Source organism: Geotrypetes seraphini, chromosome 3 (genome assembly GCF_902459505.1).
Source record: "Geotrypetes seraphini chromosome 3, aGeoSer1.1, whole genome shotgun sequence".
In the NCBI taxonomy this organism is placed as follows: domain Eukaryota; kingdom Metazoa; phylum Chordata; class Amphibia; order Gymnophiona; family Dermophiidae; genus Geotrypetes; species Geotrypetes seraphini.
The window spans coordinates 226,137,325-226,150,587 of NC_047086.1; the positions used below are offsets into that span (position 1 = coordinate 226,137,325).

At 43.5% G+C, this 13,263-nt stretch overlaps 1 protein-coding gene across 4 annotated transcripts in view; it reads right to left on the reverse strand.

The window, feature by feature from the left end:
- Nucleotides 1–7,995: 7,995 nt before the first annotated feature.
- The window catches only part of CDK2 (cyclin dependent kinase 2), a 161,634-nt gene continuing 156,366 nt past the window's right edge, over nucleotides 7,996–13,263 (reverse strand). For all 4 annotated transcript variants that reach the window (XM_033935571.1, XM_033935573.1, XM_033935570.1 and 1 more), the window contains one exon: nucleotides 7,996–10,386. In XM_033935571.1, the coding sequence (XP_033791462.1) occupies nucleotides 10,282–10,386 (105 nt within the window). In that variant the 3' untranslated portion in view covers nucleotides 7,996–10,281. The remainder of the gene's footprint in view (nucleotides 10,387–13,263) is intronic.

Genomic DNA, 13,263 nt, shown 5'->3' on the forward strand with positions numbered 1-13,263 from the left:
GTGCTTAGGTGGCATACTGGCACCAGTGGCGTAGTGAGGGTAAAAGGCACCCAGGGGCAGTGGCGCCCCCTCCACTGCCCACTTCCCCGCCCCTCCCCCCACCCCGCTATGCATGCCCCCTTCCATTTCCCTATACCTTTTTTAACTTCTCCAGAGCAAGCACCATGCCTGCGTCAGTGTCAACTGGACCAAGATACCCAGAAGACCCTCTGTGCCACTTTGGGGTTTCACAGCAGATATTCATTGGGGATGCACTTACACCATTTCCCAGCTCCAACCAGGATTTTTGGCCTGGAACTTGAGTCAGCTGGAACTTCATAGCACCAGAGGGACTCAAGGAGGCTAAGCCAGTAGCTCCCATCCATCCAGTGCAAATCTAGCATGAATCCTCATGAGCCTAGGCTGAATCCATCTAAACCAAATTTAAGCCAAATTGAGATGTTTTGAGGCAGAGGCTTTTATTCTAAAATTAGGAAATTGCCACTGCTGCAGTGATTTTAGCGCCAAAAACAGCCCGTGGGAGTTAAATAAGAGAACATAAGAATTTGCCGCTACTGGGTCAGACCAGTGGTCCATAGTACCCAACAGTCCGCTCTCACGGTGGCCCCCAGGTCAAAGACCAGTGCCCTGAGACCAGCCCTACCTGCATACATTCCAGTTCAACAGGAACCCGTCCAACTTTTTCTTAAATCCCTGGAGGTCAAATAAAAAAATTTGGGGAATAGTATTTTAGAGGTAGGGGACCCTGTCCCTAGCCCCTAAAACCATTAAAAACTACTTTTAGAGCCCCCCTCCCATCTCTCACAGGATGTTTACAGCCAGTACTCATTGTGCCATGCAGATGCTGCGAACTGCTTAGACAAACTGCAGCCAGAGAATTTCTCCCTCAGACAAACCAGGAATCCTAGATAGCTTGCTTCTTCAGACTGCTCCTCAGTCCTACTGGCCAGACAGAGACCTGAAACCCCCACTGGAATTCATGCATGAAGTCAGGGGGAGGAACATAGTCAGCACCCAATCCTGGTGAAAAATTGCCATGGGGCCACTCAGTCTGAGTTTGAGCTCCCTAAGGACAAAGCCGGAAGCAAGACTTGCTCCTAAGGGAATGAATGGTTCCTGAGCTCCCGGACTGTTAATGCAGGCTAGCCAAGCAGGTGTCTGTAAAGCAGGCTGCCTCATGGTTACAGACTACTGCCACAGAGTCTGTGTTCTCTTGCAGCACCAAAATGCCTCAAGACCAGATTTTAAAAACACCCAAAATTAAAGGGGAAAAAACAACAGGAGCAGAACAGTCAGGCTCCTACCATCTCACGTGTAGAAAAACAGGAGTTACAGGACAGCCCAGAATAAGAGGAGGCAAAGCAGAAAAAAAATGTAGATGAGGCTCTACACCAGATCTCACGATCAATACACAATCCATGGGTTCAAGAATGATATGCCTATTGCACTAGAAAAAAAGTTAACTGGATAGTATATTATGATTAGTTTGTGCTAACTGGCTAATGTACAGTAGAGTTAATGCAGGAACACATAGACTCGGATTCTGTAAGAAGTGCTTGCCATGTGTCAATCGCTGACAGGCACCGCTTCCAGAATTACAGCTCCCAAGGACCCTAGGCGCTGAAAACTTAGGCCAGGGTTTTACAGACCGACATTTCCAACACCTAAGGTCCCCTTATTGATCTTGGCCAGCATCACCGAAGTCCAGCACCACCCCTAAACATGCCCATTTCTAGGTGCTGGTCCAGGAGGCTGCCTAGCATCGCCTGATTTTTTTTGTTTGGCTTAGGTTTTAAATTTTTTTATTTTTTTTTTAAATGGTACAACCAATTATCACGCCATGTAGAACCAATTAAAACCCTTAAGTTAGTGCTGGTAGGCATGATCTAGGTGCCTATTGGCAACTAACCTTTGGTAGCTTTTTGAGAATCCAGGATTTAGTGCATCTTGAACAGAGGTGCTCAGTGCTTGAATGTTATCTTTCTGCAGCTACTACTTGTTAATGGAAATATTGGTGCATAATCTCTGAACAAACAAAAGCCCCTTAAAAGGCACATTAAAGTCCTGCATTATAATGTGCTTTGCTCAGATTTTACCATGTTTTAGTAAGGGCCCCTCAAATTGTGCCATAGAAAAATAGATTACCATATTTTTCGGTCTATAGAGGCACCTACATATAACAGAGGAAAAACCAAGAAAATATTTGGTTCAGAATGGTTTTTCCTCTTCTCTACATGTAGTGCATCTGATGCTGGGAAGCCTACAGCCTCCCCCCCCCCCCCACCCGGTACCTTTTTTTAAACGGGCGGTGGGTCCAGCATAGTCTTCTGCTGGACGGCTACCTTTCTCATTGGCAGAGCTGCAGCCAATCATGGAGCGGTGCAGGACCAAGCAGGAAGCACAAAGGTTGCACTCCAGTGTTATGCACTGCTCTGCAATGAGAAAGGCAGCAATCCAGCAGGAGACCGCACTGGACCACCACCAGCTAAAAATAGGTACCGAGGGGCAGGTGTATTCACTCCATAAGATGCACCCACTTTAAAGGGGGTCTTATGGAGCAAAAAAATACAGTATGCACTTACCCTTGTAAGCTCTTTTCCAGTAGATAGGTGAGACATTCTAGACAGCTGGGTTATTTCTCTATAGCCGCATGCTGCAGAAGGAATCCACGCTAGATTTTTCACTCTGCCTATGTTATACTTTACTGGTCTCTCTAGCTCCACCTTCAGTTAGTACCCAAGCACATAAGAATCACCCAATACACGTGAAGTAGAGGCACCTGTAGAAACAGGCTTAAACAAATTGTTCTACTCAAAAGTAACTAAACAGTACCATTAACTGCCAACACTGGCTTCAAAGGAACTCAGGAACTACTCCTCATTATTTGAAAAATATATATACATATACACACACAAATTCTTCCCAGCCCTCAAAGGCTTGACAGGCATCCAAGAATTAGCTTTGAGAAGCATAAACAAACTGAAAAATGTTAAGCAGGCACAGGAAGGTACTTACCAGGGTAAGTACATAATCTTTTTCTAGTGCAATAGGTGAGACATTCTAGACAGTAGTCCCCCAAAATGCTAGGGTGAGCTTGCTGCGCCGACCCTTGAAGCAGAGGACCCAAAGGCAGAGTCCTGTCTCGCTGCCACATCCTCTCTGTAGAACTTGGCAAACATGTGAAGAGAAGACCACATAGCCACTTTGCAAATCTCAGGAGAGACAGATCTAATTTTGGTCTACAAAGAAGCCATACTCCTGGTAGAATGCGCATTAAAGGAAACAAGAGATGTTTCCCCAAAAGAATGTAGGCTGACGAAATGTCCCTACATATCCATCTAGAAATCATGGCCTTGGAAGCAGGAGTGCCCCGCTTAACTGAATAAGTCAGCACAAACAAATGTTTAGAGACAAAACTCATTGGTGACCTCCAACTAACGCAGAAATTAAAACTTACATTTCCTTCTCTTAGGGGTAAAAATAGAACTTTCAAGAGATTCAGCAACTCTTTCATTTTCAAACTAACTGAGCTCTGGAATGAGTTACAGCTTTCACTTAGTAGTCTAGGCCCCTTCATTTTATTTCACAAAGTTCTGAAAACTTTCTTGTTTACTAAACACTTTGGAAACTAAGTCATTCTAGATTACATTCTTCTTCTATATTTATGTACTATACAGTACTTACATTATTGTAAAATGAGTTGAGCACCTTTTTGGCTGAAGACCTGGTCTATAAAATTAAGTTTTAGTTTAGAAGAGCTCCGCGCACATCCAGTTTCTTGAACAGGCGGTCCTGTTGGTTGGAACCTGTCGGTTGAAAGGCAGGCAAATAAGCACTTCCTGATTGATGTGGAAAGCCAAAACTACATTCGGCAAGAAGGAAGGAACCATCCGAAGGGAGACCCCCATCTCCGAAATACGGAGGAAAGGGTCCCTGTGAGACAAAGCCTGTAGTTCTGACACACAACGCTCCAAAGTAATGGCGACCAGAAAAACGGTCTTGAGTGTCAAGTCCAAGAGAGTAGCATCTAAAAGGGGCTCAAAAGGAGCCTTGGTAAGGCTAGACAACACCAAGTTAAGATCCCAGATTGGGAAAGGATGCTTAACCAGCGGCTGAACACAAAAAGCCCCCTTCAAGAATCTAGCGACAACAGGATGAGATGCCAAGGAAGACCGACGCTCCTGGGATCTAAAATAGGAGAGCCAGCCACTTGGACCCGAAGAGAAGCCACCATGAGGCCTTTATCCAATCCAGCCTGAAGAAAAGCGAGAATTAGCAAGATCAGAACTGAATAAGGGTCACCTGGTTCTGGGAACACCAATGCTGGAAGGCCTTCCATGCCTTAGCATAAGCCGACACCGTTGATGACTTCAGAAGAGTTATCAACAACCAGGGTAGAATATCCCTTATTCTCTAAGGCTGCGTGCTCAAGAGTCATACCGTAAGATCACAATGAGCTTTGTGAACTGAGCCACCAAAGAGTCCACTTTAGGCACAGCAAGCATCTGCTGGCATTCCTGGTCCATAGGATGCAACTTGAACATTGCTTTTGCCACCTTAAGGGTGCCTTCAGGTTTCTCCCAGTGCTCAGAAATCAGAATTTTCATATCCGGATGCCACAGAAAGGCAGTAGGCTGAGAACGGATCCCACAAAGCATAACAATGGGTAGTAGGCTGAGGAGGATCAATTTTGAGCTCCTGCAGAGACTCAATAAGAAGATCTGTGAGGACCCTGCATGAGAAGGTCCAGATAGGCGCTCACTGAAGACTGCACAGCCTCATCAGATCTGTGTATCATGGTCTGTGAGACCAATCTGAATCCACCAGAATGACACGGTCTGGATGAGCTGCGACCCTCCATATGACCCAGCCAATCATCAACCAGAAGAAAAACATACAGGAGAATCTCCTGAGGCCATGGCTGCATCAGAGCATTGGCCCCTCACTTCTGGGCTCAGATCTTCGACTGAAGAAGCGATCCATTTTCTTGTTTCTTGCCGTGGCCATGAGGTAAAAGAGGGGCCTCTCCCAGCGCCCCACTATCGCTTGGAACGCCCCCCACTTACCCGGATCCAGAGTCTGTCTGCTGAGGAAATCTGCTTGAATGTTACTCCCACCACATGCGCTGCTGTCAGCGCTAGGAGATGATGTTCCGCCCAAAGAAAAAGAAAGCAGGCCTCCTGATCCAGAGGAGTGCTCTTGGTCCCTCCCTGGTGACTGACGTTGCATTGTCAGATAAGACCCTGACCGCTTGGCCTTCCAGAGTCTTCTGCAATCTTGTCAGAGCTAGTCAAATGGCTCTGAGCTCCAACCTGTTGATTGACCACTTTCACTGAGAGGGCATCCCAACACCCCTGCATAGGACAATGATTTCAAAGTGCTCCCCAGTCCCAAAAGCTGGCATCTGTCATCACCACGACCCAGGAGGCAATGTGTAGTGGTACGCCCCTATGGAGTGACTGCGGGAGAAGCCACTAGTCCATGCTTGCTCGAGCTTCCAGAGACCAAGGCAGACAGGTCTGCAAGGCATCCCTGAGCAGAGCCCAGCAAAAGAGCAAAGCATGCTGAAGAGGACACATGCACCATCGCCCAAGAAACCACATCCAGTGTGGCAACCATGGATCCCAAAACCTGAAGATAATCCCATGACGAAGGAGCTGGCCGTTCCAGAAAGGAAGAAATCTGGGCATACAGTTTCTGCCTGTGGGCTTCAGTAAGATTGACTCAGCCCGCCGTGTTTGAAAAAGGACTCCCAAGTATTCCAGTAATTGTATGGGTGTCAGATTGCTCTTCCTGAAGTGACAATCCAGCCCAGGTCTTCCAGCACCTGGAGCACCCACTCCACCGTGTGTCGTCCCTCAGCCAACGATGGAGCTCTGATCAGCCAGTAGTTCAAGTAAGGGTGAACCTGGAGACCCATCTTTTGTAGGTAAGCTGCCACTACCACCATCACCATCACCTTGGTGAAAGTCCGGGGTTCTGTCGCTAGCCCAGAGGGCAATGCCGAGAACTGGTAATGCTGTTCCAGAAATGAAACTGCAAGAATTTGCGGTGGGTTAGAAAAATAGGAATGTGCAAGATGCCTCCGTGAGATCCAGAGAGGCAAGAAACTCTCCTGGGGCTACTGCAGCAATAACCGAATGCACGGTATCCATTTGGAATCGAGGAATCTTGAAAGCTGTATTCAGGTGCTGAAGATCCAGAATAAGTCTCTAATCTTTTGAGCCTTTCTTTGGCAAGTTAAGTAAATGGAATATCTGCATGAGCCTGAGAGGTTGGGCAGTACTGACTCTATAGCTTGAATATCCAGCAAGTGCTGAACAGTGGCTTGAATCCTGAGCGCTTTGTCCGGGCAACCTGAAGGAGAGTCCATAAACCAATCTGTCAGAGGTTGAACAAATTCCAACTTGTAATCTGACCAAATAATGTCCAAGATCCAATGGTTGGACGTAATGCGCATCCAGGCAGGAAGAAATTCTGGGAGTTGGCCCCCCAATCCACAGAGGGGATTTGGTGATTTTAGAATTTTTCAGGAGGGAGAACATCCAGAAACCTTCAAAACTCTACTTTACCAATCTTTCCCGATGTCTCTCACAAGTTGTCAGCCTGTGTACTCACTGTGACCAGACAGGACCAGTGCTGCAGCCTGCTTTCAGCTCTCACAGTAGCTGGATGAGAAATATCACAGCCACAATGCTGAGAATCTCCGGGCTGCCAGTCAGACTCCTATGTCTGACTATACCTCTACCCCTGCGGACCAATGGATGCAAAGCCTGTGAGACCCTGCCAAATCTAAGGGCTCCTAACAGCCTGCACTCAACCCCGATTAACAGGAGGTGAGACTACCTCAGGGACAGCCCTGAGCTCCAGAGAAGCTATGCAGGCTGGCTAACAGGTACCCAGACTGATGTCTGTGAATTCTCAAGCAAGCAGAGCTTCAAGAACACTCCAATAACTAAAATACCTGAAAAGGGGACAAAATTACATTGAATAAAAAAAATAAAATGGGGAGAGCAGAACACTCCTGCAGGCATGCAAGCCGAAGAAAAGAACTGAAGGTGGAGCTAGAGAGTCCACTGAAGTATAACAGAGGCAGAGTGAAATGTATTTCGGTCTTATGGAAGCTCCGCACCATTAAGAAGTTTTTTGATGAACCTTCTTTTCATTTGCTGGTGCAGACATCCATTTTGAGTATTACAAAAAAATACTCAAAAAATTGAGACTGATTCAACTGCGGTTCGCCTCATTTTTGGACTAAAAATATGGGAGCACATTACCCCTTTCTATCAAAAACTCCACTGGCTGCCAGTGGAGTCCAGAGTTCTGTTTAAATTTTTTTGCATTTGTTACAAAGCAGTTTTCAGGATGCTACCAGATTACCTTGCCTCTCAGTTCTCTTTGAACTATTCTAATAAGAGTACACGAAGATAAACCTATTTAATTACCCTTCTCTAAAGTCATGTCAATATAACAAGTTTTTTGACAGAATTTTATCATTCCAGGCCGCTAAACTGAATATATGGCTTGGAAAACCTATACTTGAGGCTACTTCTTTTGATTTTAGAAAATCACTAAAGACACGCCTGTTTGACATGTTTACATTTTAGCTGTGATACTGTTTTAACTTCTTCTTGCTTTTTAATTGATGTATTTTTTTTTACCAATTTGTGTTATTATATATTTTATATACATTGACTGTATGTATCTTTTCTGTTATGAACCGCTTTGAACTTTTGGTATAGCAGTATACAAAAAAATTAATTATTAAATAAAAAAAATAAATTATTAAAAATCCAGAGTGGATTCCTTCTGCAGCAGCACATGGCTATAGGGAAATAACCCCTACTGTCTAGAATCTCACCTATTGCACTGGAAAATACATTATCTACAAAACTTATGACAGAAATAGTGACTTATAAATTGAAAAGTAACTTTATACTCCAAAAATAACACTTGTGTGATTTCAAAACAGGAAAAAACTGCAACAGCATTATTAAAGCTATATTTTTTAATTACAAAGATTTTAACAATTAGAAAAAACAGCTAAATAGCTATGTATAAATTTGAAAAATACAAAACTGTTAAAAATAGCTTACAAATCTAAAAGGTGCATGTTTAATAAATTGCTTTCAGCACTTAAAATTCAGGTCAAATATAAATATTTAGCAAAAGGCTAGTTCTAGTACAAAAAGGTGGCTTATTTGAATTGTAACTTGAAATCCTTTCCAGTACTACTTCTCCTGCCCCAATCATTCCATTTCCCAGCCAAAAAGGAGATGGAAAATGCAACCACACCATTATCCCTCTTCTAGGTGTTGGCCTGGGCCATTATGTACAAGATTCTCACAAGACTAGTCACATGCTAGCCTGCTTCCCTGCTTAAGTGCTCACCAGGCATAATTTTAAGGAGAGAATGGCTTCTTCCAATAACAACAAATTTACAAAGTGAATAGCAGGCAGCATTCTACCTGCATACGTTATAGGTTTCAACTTTAAGTGTACATGTATCTCTCTTCAACTTTAAGTGTCCCTTAGTAAGCAGAAAATCCACAAGTCAGTCAAACGGAGGGGAAGATGGTACTGAGGCTTCTGATATTTTCATTCTAAAACAATCTAGTCCATATATAATAAGGCTTACAACAAAAACATTTTTCCCCTGAACAGCTTAATTTATACTTTATATATACACAGTCATTGTTTCATTATTTTTATGCCAAAATTTAAGCCTATGTAACATTTTCTGATCATGTTTAACTGAGAAACTGCTCATGTTTGTCCTCAATGTGACAGAACAAATATATATATAGCCTTTATTATGACATAGGCTGTAGTTACAAGCACTGTAAAATCCAGTAGGTTAACAAGGCTAGCATCCCATTCCTATCAATGATTTTTTTAAGGCAAGAAACAATATCATTGCTTTCTAAATGCACAGTTGCCGATGTTTCTGATACTTTGGAGCTGTAATAGATCTCCCTTAGCAATAAATCACATAAAGGAACTTGAGACTACAGTATTAGAACACTTGTTCCTATCAGCAGATGTTTTCTTAGATGAGAGTGACGGAAAAGATTCTTGTTTCCAACCCAGCCACACTCCCTTTTCCACCAAAATCATCTTATAGTTTGTGCAGTATTTGTATGATTTAGGAGCATCTACACATAAGGCAACATCTGATTGTGCGATATGTCTATTCCAAAAAAGAACTAACATGGTCTTTATTCTCACTGACTAGCTCCTATGTTTTTATGAAACAAGGAGCCGGTATTACTAATAATTTCACAACACTTCTAATCTATCATGTTTATTTCTGGATTTTTGATAGTAGGTTTTGTCATTTTTCCATCAAGTGCTAGTTTTGGACCCTATGTCCTTCTATTGCCCATATAACATTCAAAAACATCCAGTAAAGAATGAATTCCAGTACAGCTGGCAGAACTTCACTGAAAGGAGAACTTCACTGAGAGGAGATTTAAACACCCACCTCCCCAGGAGACAAATTTATACCCTTGAAAATTTCATGCAAGTATTAAAAAAATAAAACTAGCAATATTTCCACAGGATTTTGTACAAATCTGGGTCAGACAATGAAATTAAAAGGTACATTGCTGAGCCTTCAGAAATTACTCTATTATCAAAAATAGGATATGAACAAAGAACTTGCATTTTTATTCAAATGGGGAATAGGGGTCAAAGAGAAAGATTCAGTACAGGACCATCTCATCACTCCTGTTTTTCTCAATTGCAAGGCTCCAAGAGAGCACAGCTGCTTCTGAGAAAGTATGCAAGGCCATGGTCCTCTCCTCTTTGTACCACTTAATACAATTCAGCTAATTTCAAACAAATCATTTTGAACCCCAGATTTTGGTTTTCTCCTCTTTCCACATACTTTTATATATTTACACTCCAAATTCTGTGTAATTATCTCTTTCAAATGTGCTGAGATTTTTTTCTTTAAAACATTTTCAAATTCTCTTTTCCAGGCTCTTATAACTAAAATTCTAAAAGCTGGTAAAATACATATTGTAGAGTTTGGAAACCAAGAAATATGCAAACCTCATCTCTGTGTAAAGCTTAAATTCTGGCATTAAAATTTTTACCGTAAGAGTAACATTACTAATTTCTGTATTATTTAGGGAGGAACAGACAAGGCTCTCATTGCTTCTATGTGTTTTATATATTCAACATCGGCTCCTCAGTTATCTTAACTTTCAGAAAGGGAAGGCACAGAGGTGGAAGACTACTCTCAGGAATGCATTTTGTTTACTATCCAGGTCCAAATCACAGTCGCAGATGAGGGATCGCCTTTGTCACATCACGAAAAAAAACATGGCCAAGTGCTGACTTGGCAGAGATCCGCTTATTTGGGTCATAGTGTAACATTTGCTGAAAAAGGAAAAATAAATATTCAGAATTAAAAGGGCAAAAGAAATGGAAAAAATATTGGTTTATGATATTGCAGAGTTAGGTACATGAGCATAGAAAAACAGCCATACCTACCGTATTTTCAAGCATATAATGCGCGTGTTATACGTGGTTTTTACAAACCGCGCATAACCTGGCGTGTTATACGTGTTGTACAAAATTTTTTTTACATAGTCCCCCCCTCCCCCCGATTCATCACCCGGAAGGACCGCTCGCACTCCCACCCCGAAGGACCGCTCGCAACCCCACCCGAAGGACCGCTCGCACCCCCACAGCCTCCCCCCCTCCCCCATGGAGAAGCTGTCTACCTTGTTTCCGGATGCCAGCCCAGCTGCTTCCTCTGCCTGCGGTCCTGCCCCTTCTCAGAGCCCTGTGCTGCGCTTCCTCTTCAGGCGGTCCCGCCCTTTCTCTGACGTCAGAGAAAGGGCGGGACCGCCGGAAGAGGAAGCAGGGCTCAGAGAAGGGGCGGGACCGCCGGCAGAGGAAACAGCTGGGCTCGCTGGCATCCGGAAACAAGGTAGACAGCTTCTCCATGGGGGAGGGGGGGAGGGGGGGAGGTTGTGGGGGTGCGAGCGGTCCTTTGGGTGGGGGTGCGAGTGGTCCTTCGGGGTGGGAGTGCGAGCGGTCCTTCAGGGTGGGAGTGCGGGTGCGTGCGAGCGGTCCTTCAGGGTGGGAGTGCGGGTGCGTGCGAGCGGTCCTTCGGGGTGGGGGTGCGTGCGGTCTTGCGGGGGGGGGGGGTGAATCGGACGTTGGGGGGAGCATCAGGCTTTCAGGGTAGGGACAGGACTTCAAGGGGGAAAGGAGAGTCGGGGCGGGCAAAAAGAGAGTTGGGGCGGGCGAAAGGAGAGTCGGGCAGCATGCGCGGTATACGGGTGTGCGCGGTATATAAAAATTTCTGTACATAAATTTGTGTTTTCTGCACAGTATACCCGCGTGCGCGTTTTACACGGGTGTGCGCTATCTACGTGAAAATACGGTACTCTCTGCAGACTGAAGTCCACCCCCTATGCCCCAACTATTTAGAGATGGGTAAAATTTCCCAAGTAAAGCAGACAGAAGATGGAAATATTTTGGGCAAGTATTAGTTTTTTCCCCCAATAAATAAAACACAGACAAGAGGCAAAAAAAGGCAAATGGATAATAAGAAATAAAGTGGAAGGATACCAGGTTGCCAATAACCAAAAAAGTTTTTATTTTAAGAAAAGGATTGAAATAATGTAAAAAGGAGTCTAGGAGAATATCTGTCCAATTGCAATTCAGTATGAGGGACTGCTGAAAAGTTCTTTGCATAACCAACAAAGTTGGGACAGTCTCCATCAAGGGCTATACACTTACTCCCTGTTTTACGAAGCCGTCTAGTGGCTGCCACGCGGCAACGGCCCCAAAGCCCTTTAAATCTCTATGGGCTTCAGGGCTGTTACCATAGCGCAGCCGCTAGCGCAGCTTCGTAAAACAGGCCTTTAGTTCAGTGATTTTTCTTTTTTTTTTTCATTCTGTCGGAAAAATATGGAATGAAAAATTGCTGGATTAAGTGTATAGTCCTTGATGGAGATTATCACAACTTTGTTGGTTGGGTTGAGAAATTTTCAGCAGCCTCTCGTTTAGGATAGTTACTTAACAGGTGTTATCTGGAAACAGCAGGCAGATATTCTCACATATGGGCGACGTCATCCTTGGAGCCCGGTACAGACAGTATGACAAGTGAACTGTCACTAAGTTTTAAGAAACTTCACGACTGCCTGCACCGCGCATGCGCAACTGCCTTTCCGCCTACTGATGCTCGCAATACCTCAGTTCCGTAAGCAAGCTAAGAAGCCAACTTAGTGACAGGTTACAGATCACTAACAGCAGGTCAACAATTTCATGTTTCAGTTCTTTTAGTATCCTAGGATTTATACCATCCGGTCTAGGTGATTTATCACTTTTTAACTTGTTGATTTGGCTTAGTACATCTTCGAAATTCACCAAGATTTCTTTCAGTTCCTCCGCATCACCACCCTTCAAAACCATTTCTGGTTGAGGTAGATTGCTTACATCTTCTGTAAAGAATGAAGCAAAGAATTTATTCAGTCTCTCAGCTATGCCCCTTCATCATCCAACGGTCCCACGGATTCCCTCACAGGCTTTCTGCTTCTGATGTACCTAAAAAAAATTGTTACGAGTTTTGCCTCTTTGGCAAGTTTCTCTTCATATTCTCTCTTAGCTTTCTTTATCAATGCTTTGCCAGTGCTTATGTCTCTTCTTATTTTCTTCATTTGGATCCTTTTTCCATTCTTTAAAGCAGTGTCTCTCAAACTGTGTGCGCCAAGGCACAGTTTTGTGCCCTGAAGAGAGATTCTCGGTGTGCCATGAGAGATTCCGGAATTTTACTTTATTTTTTTAAAATTCCCTTCATAAGTATACACTAGATTAAGTGACATGTACATTGCATATGTAAGAATCTGTCAACGTTATAAGCATCTGTGTGCGTAAGAATACAACTGCCCAGACTAGTGTCATTCTTTGACATGACTGGTCCTTGAGAGCTAATGGCAAGTAATTTTAGTTTTATTTTTTTATATAGTTATCCTAACTTGAGCAACAAAGCAATCAAGGCTTTGTTACAATTTTGATCTTATCTTTGTGAACTTGGATTTTCAGCACTGTCAGAAATTAAATTTAAAAAAAGAGAATGACTGCAGATGGTGGATGATGAAATGCATGTTTTAACTGGTACTCAAAAACAAGCACATCCATCACATTGATTAGCAATTATATTCTATCTACCGTATTTTCACGCATATAACGCGCGCGTTATACACGATTTTACAAACCGTGCATAACCATGCGCGTTATACA